At 30.8% G+C, this 13,791-nt stretch overlaps 1 protein-coding gene and 1 long non-coding RNA gene across 3 annotated transcripts in view; one reads left to right on the top strand and one right to left on the bottom strand.

Moving 5' to 3' along the window:
* The window catches only part of LOC130671197 (uncharacterized), a 190,654-nt gene that overhangs the window by 9,662 nt on the left and 167,201 nt on the right, over positions 1-13,791 (bottom strand). The window lies entirely within an intron of this gene.
* LOC130670855 (disintegrin and metalloproteinase domain-containing protein 10-like) overlaps positions 1-13,791 on the top strand; it is a 60,652-nt gene that overhangs the window by 23,168 nt on the left and 23,693 nt on the right. For both annotated transcript variants that reach the window (XM_057474477.1, XM_057474559.1), the window contains exons 5-8: positions 3,812-4,127; positions 6,149-6,244; positions 6,347-6,525; positions 7,358-7,498. In XM_057474477.1, coding sequence (XP_057330460.1) covers positions 3,812-4,127; positions 6,149-6,244; positions 6,347-6,525; positions 7,358-7,498 — 732 coding nt within the window. The remainder of the gene's footprint in view (positions 1-3,811; positions 4,128-6,148; positions 6,245-6,346; positions 6,526-7,357; positions 7,499-13,791) is intronic.

Genomic DNA, 13,791 nt, shown 5'->3' with positions numbered 1-13,791 from the left:
ATACTACGCGCAATGAGGATTTTTGATTATACTTCCGGTTAATGTCCACCTTAGTTTCGACTAAGAGTGTCGTTTGGGCAGAAAAGAAGAGATTTCGCAGCGCGAGTATGCCCAAAAGGACGAAGAATCGGCTTCCGGTCGGCGGAGGTGGACTTGGGTCCCATTACATTAATTAATTATTCTCTTTCAATGAGTACTATTACATTTACTAAACTCATAATATCAAATGTTTATAATGCATTTGAATCAATAACATTATAAATAATTAAGTATTCATGTTAAACATAAAACGACATGTTAATCACATTGTTTACTATACTTTCATACAAGCCCAGGTCAGACACAGCGCGGATAGAGTTTGCGCTTGTCCGCTGGTGACTCTGAGTGTTCCAATTGCAGAATTTGTGGTGTTCAAATTGATGCCCTTCGTTCACTTAATAATAACAACTGAATAATAAAACAATGGAAAAATTAGTATAAAATGCTATTATGTAGTATTCTTAATCTCGATACATTTATTAAAGTATTGATACAAGTCCTACATCATAATATTAAAAAACGACACTGTTATTCAAATAGATCTGAGGTATAAAAAAAAAGTTTTCACGGGTATTTTAAAAAACTTTGAATATTTAAATTTCGGAACAAGATTAAAAGCTACAGAATGACTATACAATGTATCCTCAAATGACGTATCGTCAGAATAACGATTTGTATACCTAATTTAGGAATACTCTCATAATAATTTAATAATCTATAGTATCGTTAAAGTAAAGATACGTTTTTCGGTTAGGTTAAGTATTCGTTTATTTAATTTAACAATATGACGAATAGCTTTTGTAACAATATGTAGTTTCGTTGATATAAGTACCCTTATAGGAAGAAACAATAGGCCCAAGCTTGGACGAGGCTTGGCGCAAGACTTATTAACTCTGGGGAAAGCTTGAAATCCAAGCTTGGCCCAAGTCTGTCTAAGATCGAAATGATAACACCCAGCCAAGCTTGAGTGACAGTGTTGTGTCAAGACTGCATCTTAGTATTGGCCCAATAACCAATGCCAGTATTGTGCCAAGATTGCATCTAAGTATTGGCCCAATATCGAGAGCCAGTATTGTGCCAGGACTGTTGCTAAATAAGCACCTATACTTATTAAAAATAAATTAAAAAAAAAAAAATATTAGTAGACATGTGCGTGATGGTAACATATGGAAATAAATTTGTACACAGAAAAATCAGGTGGATCGATGAAACTAATTTTTTTTTGCATTTGCTGGGTCTCGAACCTGGTCCTTCATGGCTGCTAGGCAAGCGTCTTATCCACTAGGCAGTTACGCTATTCACAGAAGCCAGGGGTTTTTAGGTACCATTTGTTATTTAGACTAGTAAACCAAGGCTTGTCACTTGAGCATTGGCTGAATCTTGGCCCAAGACTGGCAAACCAAGACTCGTCACTTGAACGTTGGTTGGATCTCGGACCAACCTTGGGAGGCCGAGCCTCGGTAGCCCAGTATTGTGCCAAGACTGGCCCCGTTATCAATATTTTTTTTCCTACAAGGGTATCTGTATTGCCAGCGTGAGGATCCGTATAGCTAAATTGGCTATACGTATCATCGTTCTCGGTTGCCGGATGCCCAAATACAGAGTTTGTGCAATAGTCATGTCAGCGATTCATAAAATGCCTAAAATAAGGATATAGATCGTCATTTTGACGATCCACTGTGAGGATACTCTGTATAGCTGAATTGGCAATACGGCGTATCGTTAAGTAAGATGACTATACAGCGTATACAGCCTGAATAGCGATACGTATACTTAATCTGGCGATATTTTTCCTATGTGAGAATTTTTCTTATAGGAAATTTCCCTATGGAAACATAGGAAAAAATACTATGTTATATAGGAAAATTTACTATGTTAACATAGGAGTAACTCCTATGTCACAAAGGAATTATTCCTATGTTAACATAGTAAATTATTCCTCTATATAACATAGGAATTATTCATATGTTAACATAGTAAATTTCCCTATGTTAGCATAGTAAAAATTCCTATGCGAACATCAGAAATATTACTATGCAACATACGAAAATTACCTATTTTTTTTTCTCCTTGTACTAGCAAGTGAAATATATTAAAGTGTCTTTCTTACATTATGTTACAAGAAAAAAAATAATGGACTTTTATCTCGTTGTTAGTTATTTGTTGAGTGTTTCAACTGCCCCCTGTTCAAATTGTAGCACCTCTCCCCTATATCTAAATATATTGATTTGAGTGCTCATTTAATAGGAAATTTTTCCTATTTCAGCCTAAGAATATTATTTTTATTCCTGCGATTTAGTTAATTCAATTTTTTTTTTTTTTTAATACATCTCTATGAATTAAAGTAATTATTTATGCCTGACCTTTTGACCTCCAACTAAAATTAACTCATATTTCATTACTAAAAATATTTACAATTTTTCATGTATTTATCTTTTTCGCACCCATAGTCCCTCATATTAAATTAAATGTACGCATATATTATTGATTAATACAACAACGATAATAATAATCAAAGCAAGTACTGTGTAAATATGCCAGTGGAAATTAATACAGTGTGAATTTGTTTCAATATCATTAAATTTGTCATGCGTAAGATAATTAACAATATAATTAACAAAACAACCATTATTATTATCATTATAATCGTTCGAATAAATTTCATTAAATAATTTATTAAATTTTGTTTTTCTTTTAAGAATAAATTTTTGTAATTTTTAGATAAGAAGTGAATTGAAAATTTTTTATCTCAATTATTATTTGCGATTAAATGATAATGGACTTGAGAATAAAAAGGGAAAAATAAAAAATGAAAAAAAAATGAATACAATCTAAAGCCTCTTATTCCACTGGATCCTTTTTTACTTTTTAATTTTTTTTTTTTTTTGTTGAATAATCCCAAGGAAATAAAGATAAGCATACAAGAAACATTAAATCCAGTCTTGCTGGATAGGAAATCTCTCGAGAGTGCATGTGACGTGAATACACGGAAATAACATGTTTGCTCTCTCGGATTTCCGTTCTCATTTCATGTAATTTTTTTTTATTTATCTGGCTGTATATAATTTTTAGAATTCTTTTATTTTAGCAATTACGGGCTGTAATTGGTCACCTAGGTATTTTTTTCTAAGGAGGCAACACGGCCAATTTCTCGGAAACTGTTGGATTTATGATAAAAATGATGGGATACTTTTGTGTAGGAAATTGAATTTCCTACAAGATTATTAATCACCATTTTTGCGATATCTTTGCAATCTTGATTTGAAGTCTTCAAGTTGAACACGAAGTCAATTGTATGAATTCAAAAATTTGAAATTTTAATTTTTACAATTTTCGGTAAAATATTACTTTTATGAGAAAAGTCAATAAAATCTTTTCTGTAGAAAATTAAATTTCCTACAAGATTTATTCTTATCATTTTTATCGTATCTCCGACAGATTGGCTTTAATTTTGATTTTTTTGTGTTTTGAATTTGGACTAGAGATCAATTATAAGAAACTAAACATTTGGGATTTTAATTTTTGACTTTGATTAAAAATTCCTGCTAAACTATCAATTTTACAACAAAAGTAGTTAGGTTTTTTTTTGTAGTAAATTTAATTTCCTACAAAAAAGTTTCTTGTAAATTTTCACCGAAACCCAATAGTTTCCAAGTTATCTTGAAGCAAAATAAAATTATCACCAAAAAAAAAATTCGAATGTAAATTTTGAATGATATTCTGGATTAATAAATCATGAATAATAATTAAAACAAAATATATGTTTTTTCAGATGATGAAAATTCTATAGTACACGGAGTTATAACAAATGAGGGTCTTTTCGATGGGACCGTGATAACGGCAACGGATGAAATTTACATAGAACCATTTACAAGATATTCACATCTTGTGAGACGTGATATAAATGAATTAAATCCACGTGATACGTATAATAATATTAATAATAGTTATCATAATAATATAGATGATAATAATCAGCATAGCATTGCATATCGTTCAAGTGATGTTTCTACACCGTTGGATACTTTAAAACGTCCTATTAACAGTGAACGCATCAATGAAAACGATCCTTTCAACTTCACCCATGCGTAAGTTTTATTCATTCATTTCATTTTTTAATTCTGCTTTGCCTATTTTTTATTAAGGAAAAATAAATTTTTTCTCACTCTGTTGAGCTTTAGACAAAGCTTTTATAACAGAAAGCTTTTGTAATAATTTTTCTTATATATTTACTCTGGTTAATTCTTATTAACATTTTTAAATTTAAAAAATAATAATGGAAAATTCGACAAAAAGATTGACATAAGAAAACTAAAAAGAAAGCTGCGAGTTGACGGAAAATTAGACTGAAATATCTCGCAAGCTCAGATATTTTTAATTAGTTTAAGAGTCAAGGATTCCATCTATGCGCGAGCTTTTATGCTCAGCAGGTTAGAGCTTTGAAAGCTCGTATTAATTTAAAAGTATCCAGAAATTGTTATAAACGATTTTTAGAAATTTTCGTGGTGAAGGAAAAATTTAGGTATGTGCTTGTGACACCAAAAAAAAGCTCGAATTAAATAAATCGAGACTACAAACTCTCAACGATCGATACGCAAGCTCTAGTTGAAAAACAAAATAATTGGGATTTTGATGCTCGGAAATTTTTAAAGCCCTGATCGTAATATTTTGCTAGCTCAAGCATTTTTTAATGGTTCGAAGGCCATAAATCTCACTTGTGTGCAAGCTTTGTACCCAATCAATATGTACAAAAGCTTTCACATAATTCGCACCATGAAAAGCTTAAGAAAGAGGATTTATTTTTTATAAACAGCTAATGCCTGATTAAGCTTTCAATAACGGCACTGAAAGCTCTCACATGTCAATAATTTATACATGCCTTCAAGCTTGGATACCTCCATAGTAACTTCACTTGTTTTAAATAATGAAATAGATGATTATCATTTTTGGGCGCGCGAGCTTTTAAATCCCATATGTGCTGCTCTATAGGTAATGTGAAAGCTCAGGCACTATTAATTACTTTGGACGGTACTTAATTATATTTTTCGAGAGCTTTCACTCTATCTTCATTACGAAAGCTCCATAAGTTCTGTTTACAACTTATACGCTCAACTACGATTATTTGATAATGAAAAATAAATATCTTGTATATGGAAGCTGTCGGAGCTTTTCAGAAGCTTTTATACCAATCAAAAATGGTTAAAAAGCCCTTAAGCTTCACCTAACCCAAATAAATGTTTCTAGCTTTGTATTGATTGATCAATTTTATTACAAAACCTCGTAGCTTTGTAAGCTTCCTAAAAGCTCGTAGTAACGGAATCCCGTCGCAAACTGAGTTTCACTCGATGAATCGGCTCGTTAAATTAAAAATATTTATGAAGGGAAAGCTCAGAACTTTTAGGTCTAAATAATTCAAACTTCACTTTTGTAGCTCTCAATCTTCTCACCTCTGAAATTAACATCTGCCATTTTTTATGAAAAAGCTCAAACTTGCACCAAAACCGCAAGCTTCGGATTTTTATGAAAGCTGGCGTCCCACAGAGTCTAAACATACCCGAGCTTGCGAGTTTCCTCGCTACCTTAACCGAAAGCTTGCGGGTTAAAAATTTAAAAACCTCAAATACGTTTGGAGAAAAGTCATGTTTATTTTTTTTTTATTAAAAAATTATTCATCTCAAGTTATCTAATGCTTTGTAGTGTAGGGGTAAATATCTACTGCATACATTGTTCAATTTTTGGTCCACGTATACTGTTTGTACATTAACAGTAACTTGTACAATAACACACTACAAATTTGTAACGACAACATTTGCATAACGCGTACGTACTTGCTTACACACACATAAACACACACACACATACCCACACCCCAGGTAACTTTCTCCCTAATTAATTACAGAACCTGTAGTTGTACTAATTAAAAGGGGTTTTACAATCGATTGTTACGTTTAGTTACCATACATGTACACGCTTTTACTAATTCCCCTTCTCTCTCACTTATAAACTCTGATTACACATATGGATTATGTTACGAGACAATCCTAATTAATTATTGCGTCGTCTGATAATTAAGCTTGTTATGCGACAAAAAATAAAATTTTTTTTTCAGCTTTAACGATCCAATTCTCTTCGATGCTGATGAATTTTTAAATCCGGATTTAAATAAATACCCAGTGGATAATGAAGAAAATTTCGATGTTTACAGGTTTAATACTTTTTATTTATTTTTGATAGAGAGTTATTCATAAAACGCCGAGTTTATTTTGGATATTGATATTTATTTTAGTTTTTATATTTTTGTTTGTAGAGATGATAGAGAAAAATATTTACATAGTCGGAAGCGAACGATTGATCCGAAAAAAACTACCTGCATGCTGTACTTGCAAGCGGATCACACCTTTTTCGAGCACTATAGGTCGGAGGAAGCCTGCATCGAGGTCATGACCCGACATGTTCAGAGAGTTAATTCGATTTATCGGCATACTGGTGAGAAAAATATTTTTTGTGATTGTTGAGTGTGTGGAAATATTTATTTTATCTATATAGTTCTGTTGTGGCTGAACTATTGAGTATACGGCTAAAATGATCATACACAATTTTGTAGCAAATTAAATTCTCTACAAAAAAGGGTTTCATGAATTTTAACCTCAGCCCAATAGTTTAGACCCTAGGGATTTCTGAAGTTCCCAAATTTTTTTATTTCAAACAGCGTATTTTCCCCGCCAACTTTTGAATTTAAATTACACCTCGAGAAATAAAAATTCGAAAAAGTGGCCTCTTACGTTATTGTAGAAAATTTAATTTCCTACAAAAACGATTCTACTAAATTTTATCCTTAACTTAATAATTTAGTCCCTAGAAGCTTAAAAAAAAAATTTTGCGGATAATTTTTTTCTCGATTGACCGCAATTCGATTTATTGTTTAAATATAATATTAAAAAAAAAAAAAAGACCTGAGAAAGTTGAAGTATCATGATTAAAATAATGAATATTTAAATGATGCAAATGTATTCACGGAAATTTCGTGTCTTATCGCGTGCAACTTGTCTAGTATTACTTGGATTATATCGGGGAACTGAAACTCACCGGGTCATTGGTATCTAGTATAGTGATAGTGATAGTAACAGTAATAGTTGTTAAGCACGTACTGCTAATCAGCAGCTTAATATATTCAGAGATCACAAGAAATTACTATTACCAATACGACACCCTATTTCGCTTTATATCTAATCAGATAAATTTGAATTATTTATTTATATATATATATATATATATTATCTTCAACAAATTTATTTATCTATGTTAAATTTTGATTCAGACTTCAATCAAGACGGAGAGCCAGACAACATAAGTTTCATGATTAAGCGGGTGAAAATCCACGGAGCAGATGCATTAAAGGATCCATCGTACCGTTTGAATGGCAAATACGGAGTAGAAGAGTTTCTCGAGTTGTTCTCAGGTAGATTTTTCGATTATTTTTTTTTACGATTATACCGGATCAAAATCACATAGAATTAGTGGTGGAAATGTTACATGGAGGGAATTTTATGGTAAATACTATCATTTAGGTATTGTAAAAACGGCTGACAAATTTCGATGGTAACGAATGATGATTTTTACTATCATAAATACGATATGAAAAATAAAATTTACCACTTGTATTAGGGTGGCCCAAAAAAACCGACTAATTTTTTTTTTTCAAGTCTCTAATGAAAATTTGTTGGTTTAAGATGTTTTAAGACGCCTTTCCAAAAATCAGCTCGATAAAAAATTTTCAAGAGGTCGCTCACAAATTTTGAAAATATCAAAAATAATCGAAATTAGGATTTTTTTGTTCTAAATTTCTTCTTTCTCGTGGCAGCTATAGTTTATATTTATGAAATCATGACTACCCTGAAAATTTCAGCTCAAAATTAAAATATTTAAATGTCGCTCAAGAATTTTGAATGTTTCCGAGTACTGTCTCTCGGATGTTTTCGAGCGACCCTTGAATATTAATAATGAACCTTCTCAATTTTTTTACCATCAATTTGTATCTTAATGAATAAAAATACAACCCGAGAAATAGAAATAATAAGTTATTTACATATTTTTTTATTTTTTAATTCAATTTTTGGGTTTTTTTGCTTATTCAAAACTTAGCCAATTTTATTTTTTAAGACTATCTTGTATATTTTCGGTTATGCAGAAGTTATATTTAAGTGAAATGACAGTAATTGAGTTATAAAAAAATACAAAAACTAATTCAAAGTATTAATTACATATTATCAATTAATATTCAAAATTCTTGAGCGTCGTTTAAATATTTAAATATTGGGCTGAAATTTTCAGCATAGTCATAATTTTACAGATATAAAATATTGCTGCCACGAGGAAGAAAAAATTCAGAAACAAAAAATCCGAATTTCGATCATTTTTGATATTTTCAAAATTCGCGAGCCACCTCTTGAAAATTTTTTATCGAGCTGATTTTTGGAGAGGCTTCTTAAAACATCTTAAACCAACAAATTTTCATTAGAGACTCGAAAAAAAAAATAGTCGGTTTTTTTGGGCCACCCTAACTTGTATATTGATTGTTACTATCTGTTATGTTACCATACGATTGTAACTTTGTAACTTTAACTATAAGCTATTGTAATATTAAATATCTGAATAATACGGTACACGCAGAGAATTTTATAGTATTTTTTACATCAAAAAAATTTACTTTAAAATTATTCAAAGTAATGTAGAAGAAGGAAACTGCACACCGAGTTTTCTTCGAAATTTAACAAATATGATGGTCGATCAAATTATAAAAATTATCAAGGCTTAGAGAACAGCTTAAATTAAAAACATAATATAATTTATGTAAAATAGAAAATGCAATAATAGGGTCACAATTTGGCTTAAAATTTTTTAATTAATTCGATTGTCATTAACAAACAAACATTAGGCATGTATAACTTAGTACAACCGGTAAAACTAATCATAGGTCGCTGTTGAGAACGGACACTCGAGGTACTTAAATTTTTCACTAATTGAATCAGTGAACCCAATACTCACTGGTTTACAGGTGCGCAATTTTGAATCTCCTTGATTCATCAGTGATTTTTTTACTCACTGAATGGACCAGTAGATTTCTCACTGATTTAAATTTAGAAAGATAAAAGTCAAGATGATGAATCCCAAAATCGAGCAATCGTATACACACCAACACACACACGCGCGTACACACACACACACACACACACACACACACACACACACACACACACACACACACAAAGGCATACATATATTATTATTAAAAAGTTCAGTGTTTGTCTTTACTGTGTAGTTTTTATCATAAGATTGGTAACCATTTAGCTCGTAAACTTTACGATCGCTCGACCTTACACGGAAAAAAGAGCAGTTGAAAAATTACAGTTTCGTATAGTAGTAAAGCGCTCCGAGTCTGAAACTGTAAAAATTACATTTTTTTTTCAAAAATAACAAATATTACAGTTTCAAACTCGATATTGTCGATTTGAACTGTAAAATTTGCTGCTTAAAATTGTGTTTATTTTATTACTATAACAAATTTCTAAACTTACAGTTTAAGCTTTAATGTTTAAAGATTTTTGCCTCGAAAGCCTTTTTTTACTGTCGAAACTGTAATTTTTTCAACTGCTCTCTTTTCCATGAACACTGAGAGAACAATTTATTTGAGACAAATAAATAGATTTCTTTGACTGAACAAAATCATTTATTTCATTCAAATATATATTTGTTTATAGTTAACAAATCTTGGTTGAAAAAAATTCCGAATGAAGATTTGTTAACTATAAACAAATCGTTATTTCATTCAAGTGAACCATATCTTTGTCTTAAATAAATACTAATTGGGTCCATTCAAATATGGGATTTATTTACCTGAAACAAATCTTATTTGGCTCAAATAAATTGATCTCTCAGTGTAGGAATTATCATCCTACATTGTATTGACTATAATATTTAGATTATTATATTTATCATCTTGACTTTTACAAGTTTTATTACCATCTAAGATAGTAGAATCTACAAAACAAGTATTGTTTGCGCTAAAATAAAATTCTCTCCGTATACAGAGGGTGGAGAAGGAATTGTCGGATCACGATTGAGTGAAAGTTGAAATTTTTTTAATTTGATAGAAATTATTTAAACTTAAAATGTGAAATTTGAATGAATCGATATTCCATGAAATTAATTAGTAGGATTTGAGTCAATTTATTAATCAAATTTTTAAAAGTTAATTAATTACATTTTAATGAGTCTATTAATGGAATTTTAATAAGTCGACTAATGAAATTTCATTAAGTTGATTAATAAAATTTTAATACATTGATTAATAGAATTTAAGTAATTACTAGTGATGAATTAAAAGTGATGAAATTCGAATTCTTTTCAATAATTTCAATTGATTTCAATTTTTTGTTTGTATATATAGATATACAGTTTGCATGGAGAGACCGCTTCTCAATTGTTTTTAATCAATATTTTTAATCAGGGAAGTCAAGTAATGAAATTTTAATGAATCAACTGTTAGAATTTAAATAAATTGATTAAAAAAATTTTTTGCAACTCATGGTAAGAAAGCACGTCTCTAATTGGTTAAAAATTATACTATAAAGAATAAATATCGCGAAGAGTGTCCACATTGTTCGTGAAAAATATGACAAACGTACACTTTTTACATATATATAGAAATACTATTTATAAGTCATTAAACGATCCACCAGAAAACTCAATCAACAGCCGTCTCGAGTTAGGACATCGGAAAGTCCCAGAATATAGAAAATCATCTTACTGTATTTAATTATAATGTACAATTCACTATATGAACTTTGACTCGAAACTCTAGTTATTTTTTGCTGAGTATCAATATTTTGAAAACAATAAAATTAATTTTAAATTATTATAAGAATCAATTAAATCATGTTTAATTGATACTATTATTATTTAACAATCTTTTGCATCAAAAATAATACAGGAATTAATTTTGTATTAATAAGATTGAATATTATTGCACACCTCAAGCGCGAAAGCGCTGATGTTGCTTTATGAACGGTTTTTTTTTTTTTTTGACTATTTTACTCACGTAAAATTCTTTCTACACTATTTTTATTACACCAAGATAGGTAAAATTGTATACTAGCATATAGAGAATTTATAAAGGAACAATTTGAACCCATAATTAAGTCGATTCGTTATTTTATTCGTTTAAAATAAATTATTTTAACTCAAGAAACCAGTGCTGTCAATTGTTACGTATGAAACTTCGTAAACACGATAACTCTCGATAGACACCATTAATCGGCCTGACTTTTTTTTATTGTCTTTGTATTTTTTATCACAAGAACCCTTATGAAAATTACTATCTGAATTCTTTTAGTTTAATTGTAATTAATTAACGACGTAAAACTGATTATTCATGAAAAATTTTGCTGCTATTTTTACTGTTGTTATTATTTTTTTCATTGTTTCTCTCTATCAATTACTGGTGGCAGCACTAGCATATCAATATGTTTGAAAAAAAAGCGTCATCTAAGACAAAAGGCGGGATATTTAAAAAAAAAATGTTAGTAAAAAAATATTAAACTGAAAATAAGAAATAAAAAAATCAAATTGATAATTTGCAAGTTGAATAAAAGTTCATAATAAAAAAAAAAATACATTAATATTATATAATAAAAGTAATGATTAAAAATAAAATGAGTGATTGAGGTGTGCACTTTTGGATTTTCCAAAATTTTTTAGGTTAATTAAAAGATTAAATTTAATGTAGTGTCCTTTTTTACCAATCAGGGACATTCTTTCTTACCATTCGACGCAAAAACTATTGTAACGGATTGAGTAGGAAAGGCTTTCGACACTCGTGTGTTGGCAATAATCGCCTAACGGCTCGTGAACCAATCACACTCGTTGTCGAAAGCACCTTCCACTCAATGCGTTAATATACTATTATTAAATTCAGTAATGAAATTTCTATAAGTCGATACATCAAACTTCGATTGTTAAATATCTTGAATTCAATAAAATCGGTACTTAAAATTTTCTTAAAATAAAAATTTCATTGATTCAATTTACTGAATTTACGCATAGAATTTCACTATACACTGTAAAAAATTCGGAGTGAATTCGGAGTGAATCCGGATTGAAATTAAATCCGAATTAACTCCGGATTCACTCCGCCACTCGGAGTTCCGGAGTTTTAAAATAAAATCACTCCGCATGTGGAGTGAATTGGGAGTTTTTTTTAGCGGAGTGATCTTGGAGTGACGCGGATTTTATTTCACTCCCAATTCACTCCGCTCTGGAGTTTTAACATTGAAATTAATTTACATTAAACTGTTAAACAGTGTGTGTGTGCGAGTGCGTGTGTGCGAGTTCGCATGTTTTCGTGTGTGTGTGCGAATATTTGAGTGTGTGCAAATGTGTGCGTGTGTTTGGGTGTGTGCATGTGTGCGAATGTGTGCGTGCGGGTGTCTGTGTGCGCGTGTATGTGGATATGTGCGAGTGTGCGTGCAAATGTGTGCGTGTGTGTGTTCTGTTGTATGCGAATGTGTGTGTGCGAATCTGTGCGTGTGTGCGAATGTGTGTGCGCGTGGGTTCGTGTGTGTGCGAAGGTGTGCTTGTGTGTGTGTAAGTTTGAGTTCGTGTGTGCGAGAGCGCGATTGCGTGTGCATGTGTGTGTCCGAATATGTGTGCGCGTGTGTGTGCGCATATCAGTTGATCAGCAATGTAATACGCGAGTTTTTACTTCGATTTTATTTAGTGGAGCAATTTTTTATTAATAATATTTCCAAAACTCCCTTGCGGAGTGAATTTCACTCCGAGGGAATTAAATTAATAAAAAATTATCTACTCCACGAAAACTCCCCTGCGGAGTGAATTTCACTCCGAGGGGAGTGAATAATTAAAAATTCATTCACTCCGCATTCACTCCGGATTTAATCCGTATTCACTCCGCGAATTTTCTACAGTGTATAGATTTCATAAGACATAAATAAATCGATTTAAAAATTTCATCCATCAAATTTTTTGTTCTATACTTCAAATTAAAAAAATCGAATAAAAATTATTGACATCTCGTACTTAAGAAAATCGTTTGAAAAAAAATTCACGAACTTCATATAAATTTTTCTTGATAATTGAGTTCCCTAAAACCCTCAAACTTCAATCATTCTCCGAAAACTTAATAATTATCTTTCAAACCCTTATTCTCTCACCCAGAACTCTCTCATAACTTTGAAATATAAAATAAACCAAAAGACACATTCCGTCTCCGAGAAGTGATGATAAACGAGCAAGTACCTTGTTATCTAGATCGTTATTCCAGTAATTTTAACTCTGGATAATTGAATTACCTTCAGCTTGAATTACTCTACACACTAAAACCCCCTTTCCTCTTTCCCCTTCCTCCTTTTCACTCTCTCTCTCTCTCTCTCTTATTCTCTCATTCATTTACTCTACTCTTTATATCTTTTATCAAAATCCAACTAGATGAGCTGCCAGACTCAACTAGACACTAGACACCAGACTCTCTTTACTATTATTCACTCTATATATATATTACTAATCCACATCACGATAAATTTTACACCGCGTAAACTCAATAATTTAATTTACCGATCTACCCTCACCTCATTTACTTCCTCTATAAAAAAAAAAAAAAATTATATTAATTAATACAAGAGTAGAAGAACTCTATAATTATAACCATTTGCTTTTTTACGTCTCTCATCTCTCTTC

The sequence above is a fragment of the Microplitis mediator genome, chromosome 1 (genome assembly GCF_029852145.1).
Source record: "Microplitis mediator isolate UGA2020A chromosome 1, iyMicMedi2.1, whole genome shotgun sequence".
In the NCBI taxonomy this organism is placed as follows: domain Eukaryota; kingdom Metazoa; phylum Arthropoda; class Insecta; order Hymenoptera; family Braconidae; genus Microplitis; species Microplitis mediator.
The sequence above is the reverse complement of the archived record's forward strand: the minus strand, read 5'-3'. Positions and strand labels throughout refer to the sequence as shown.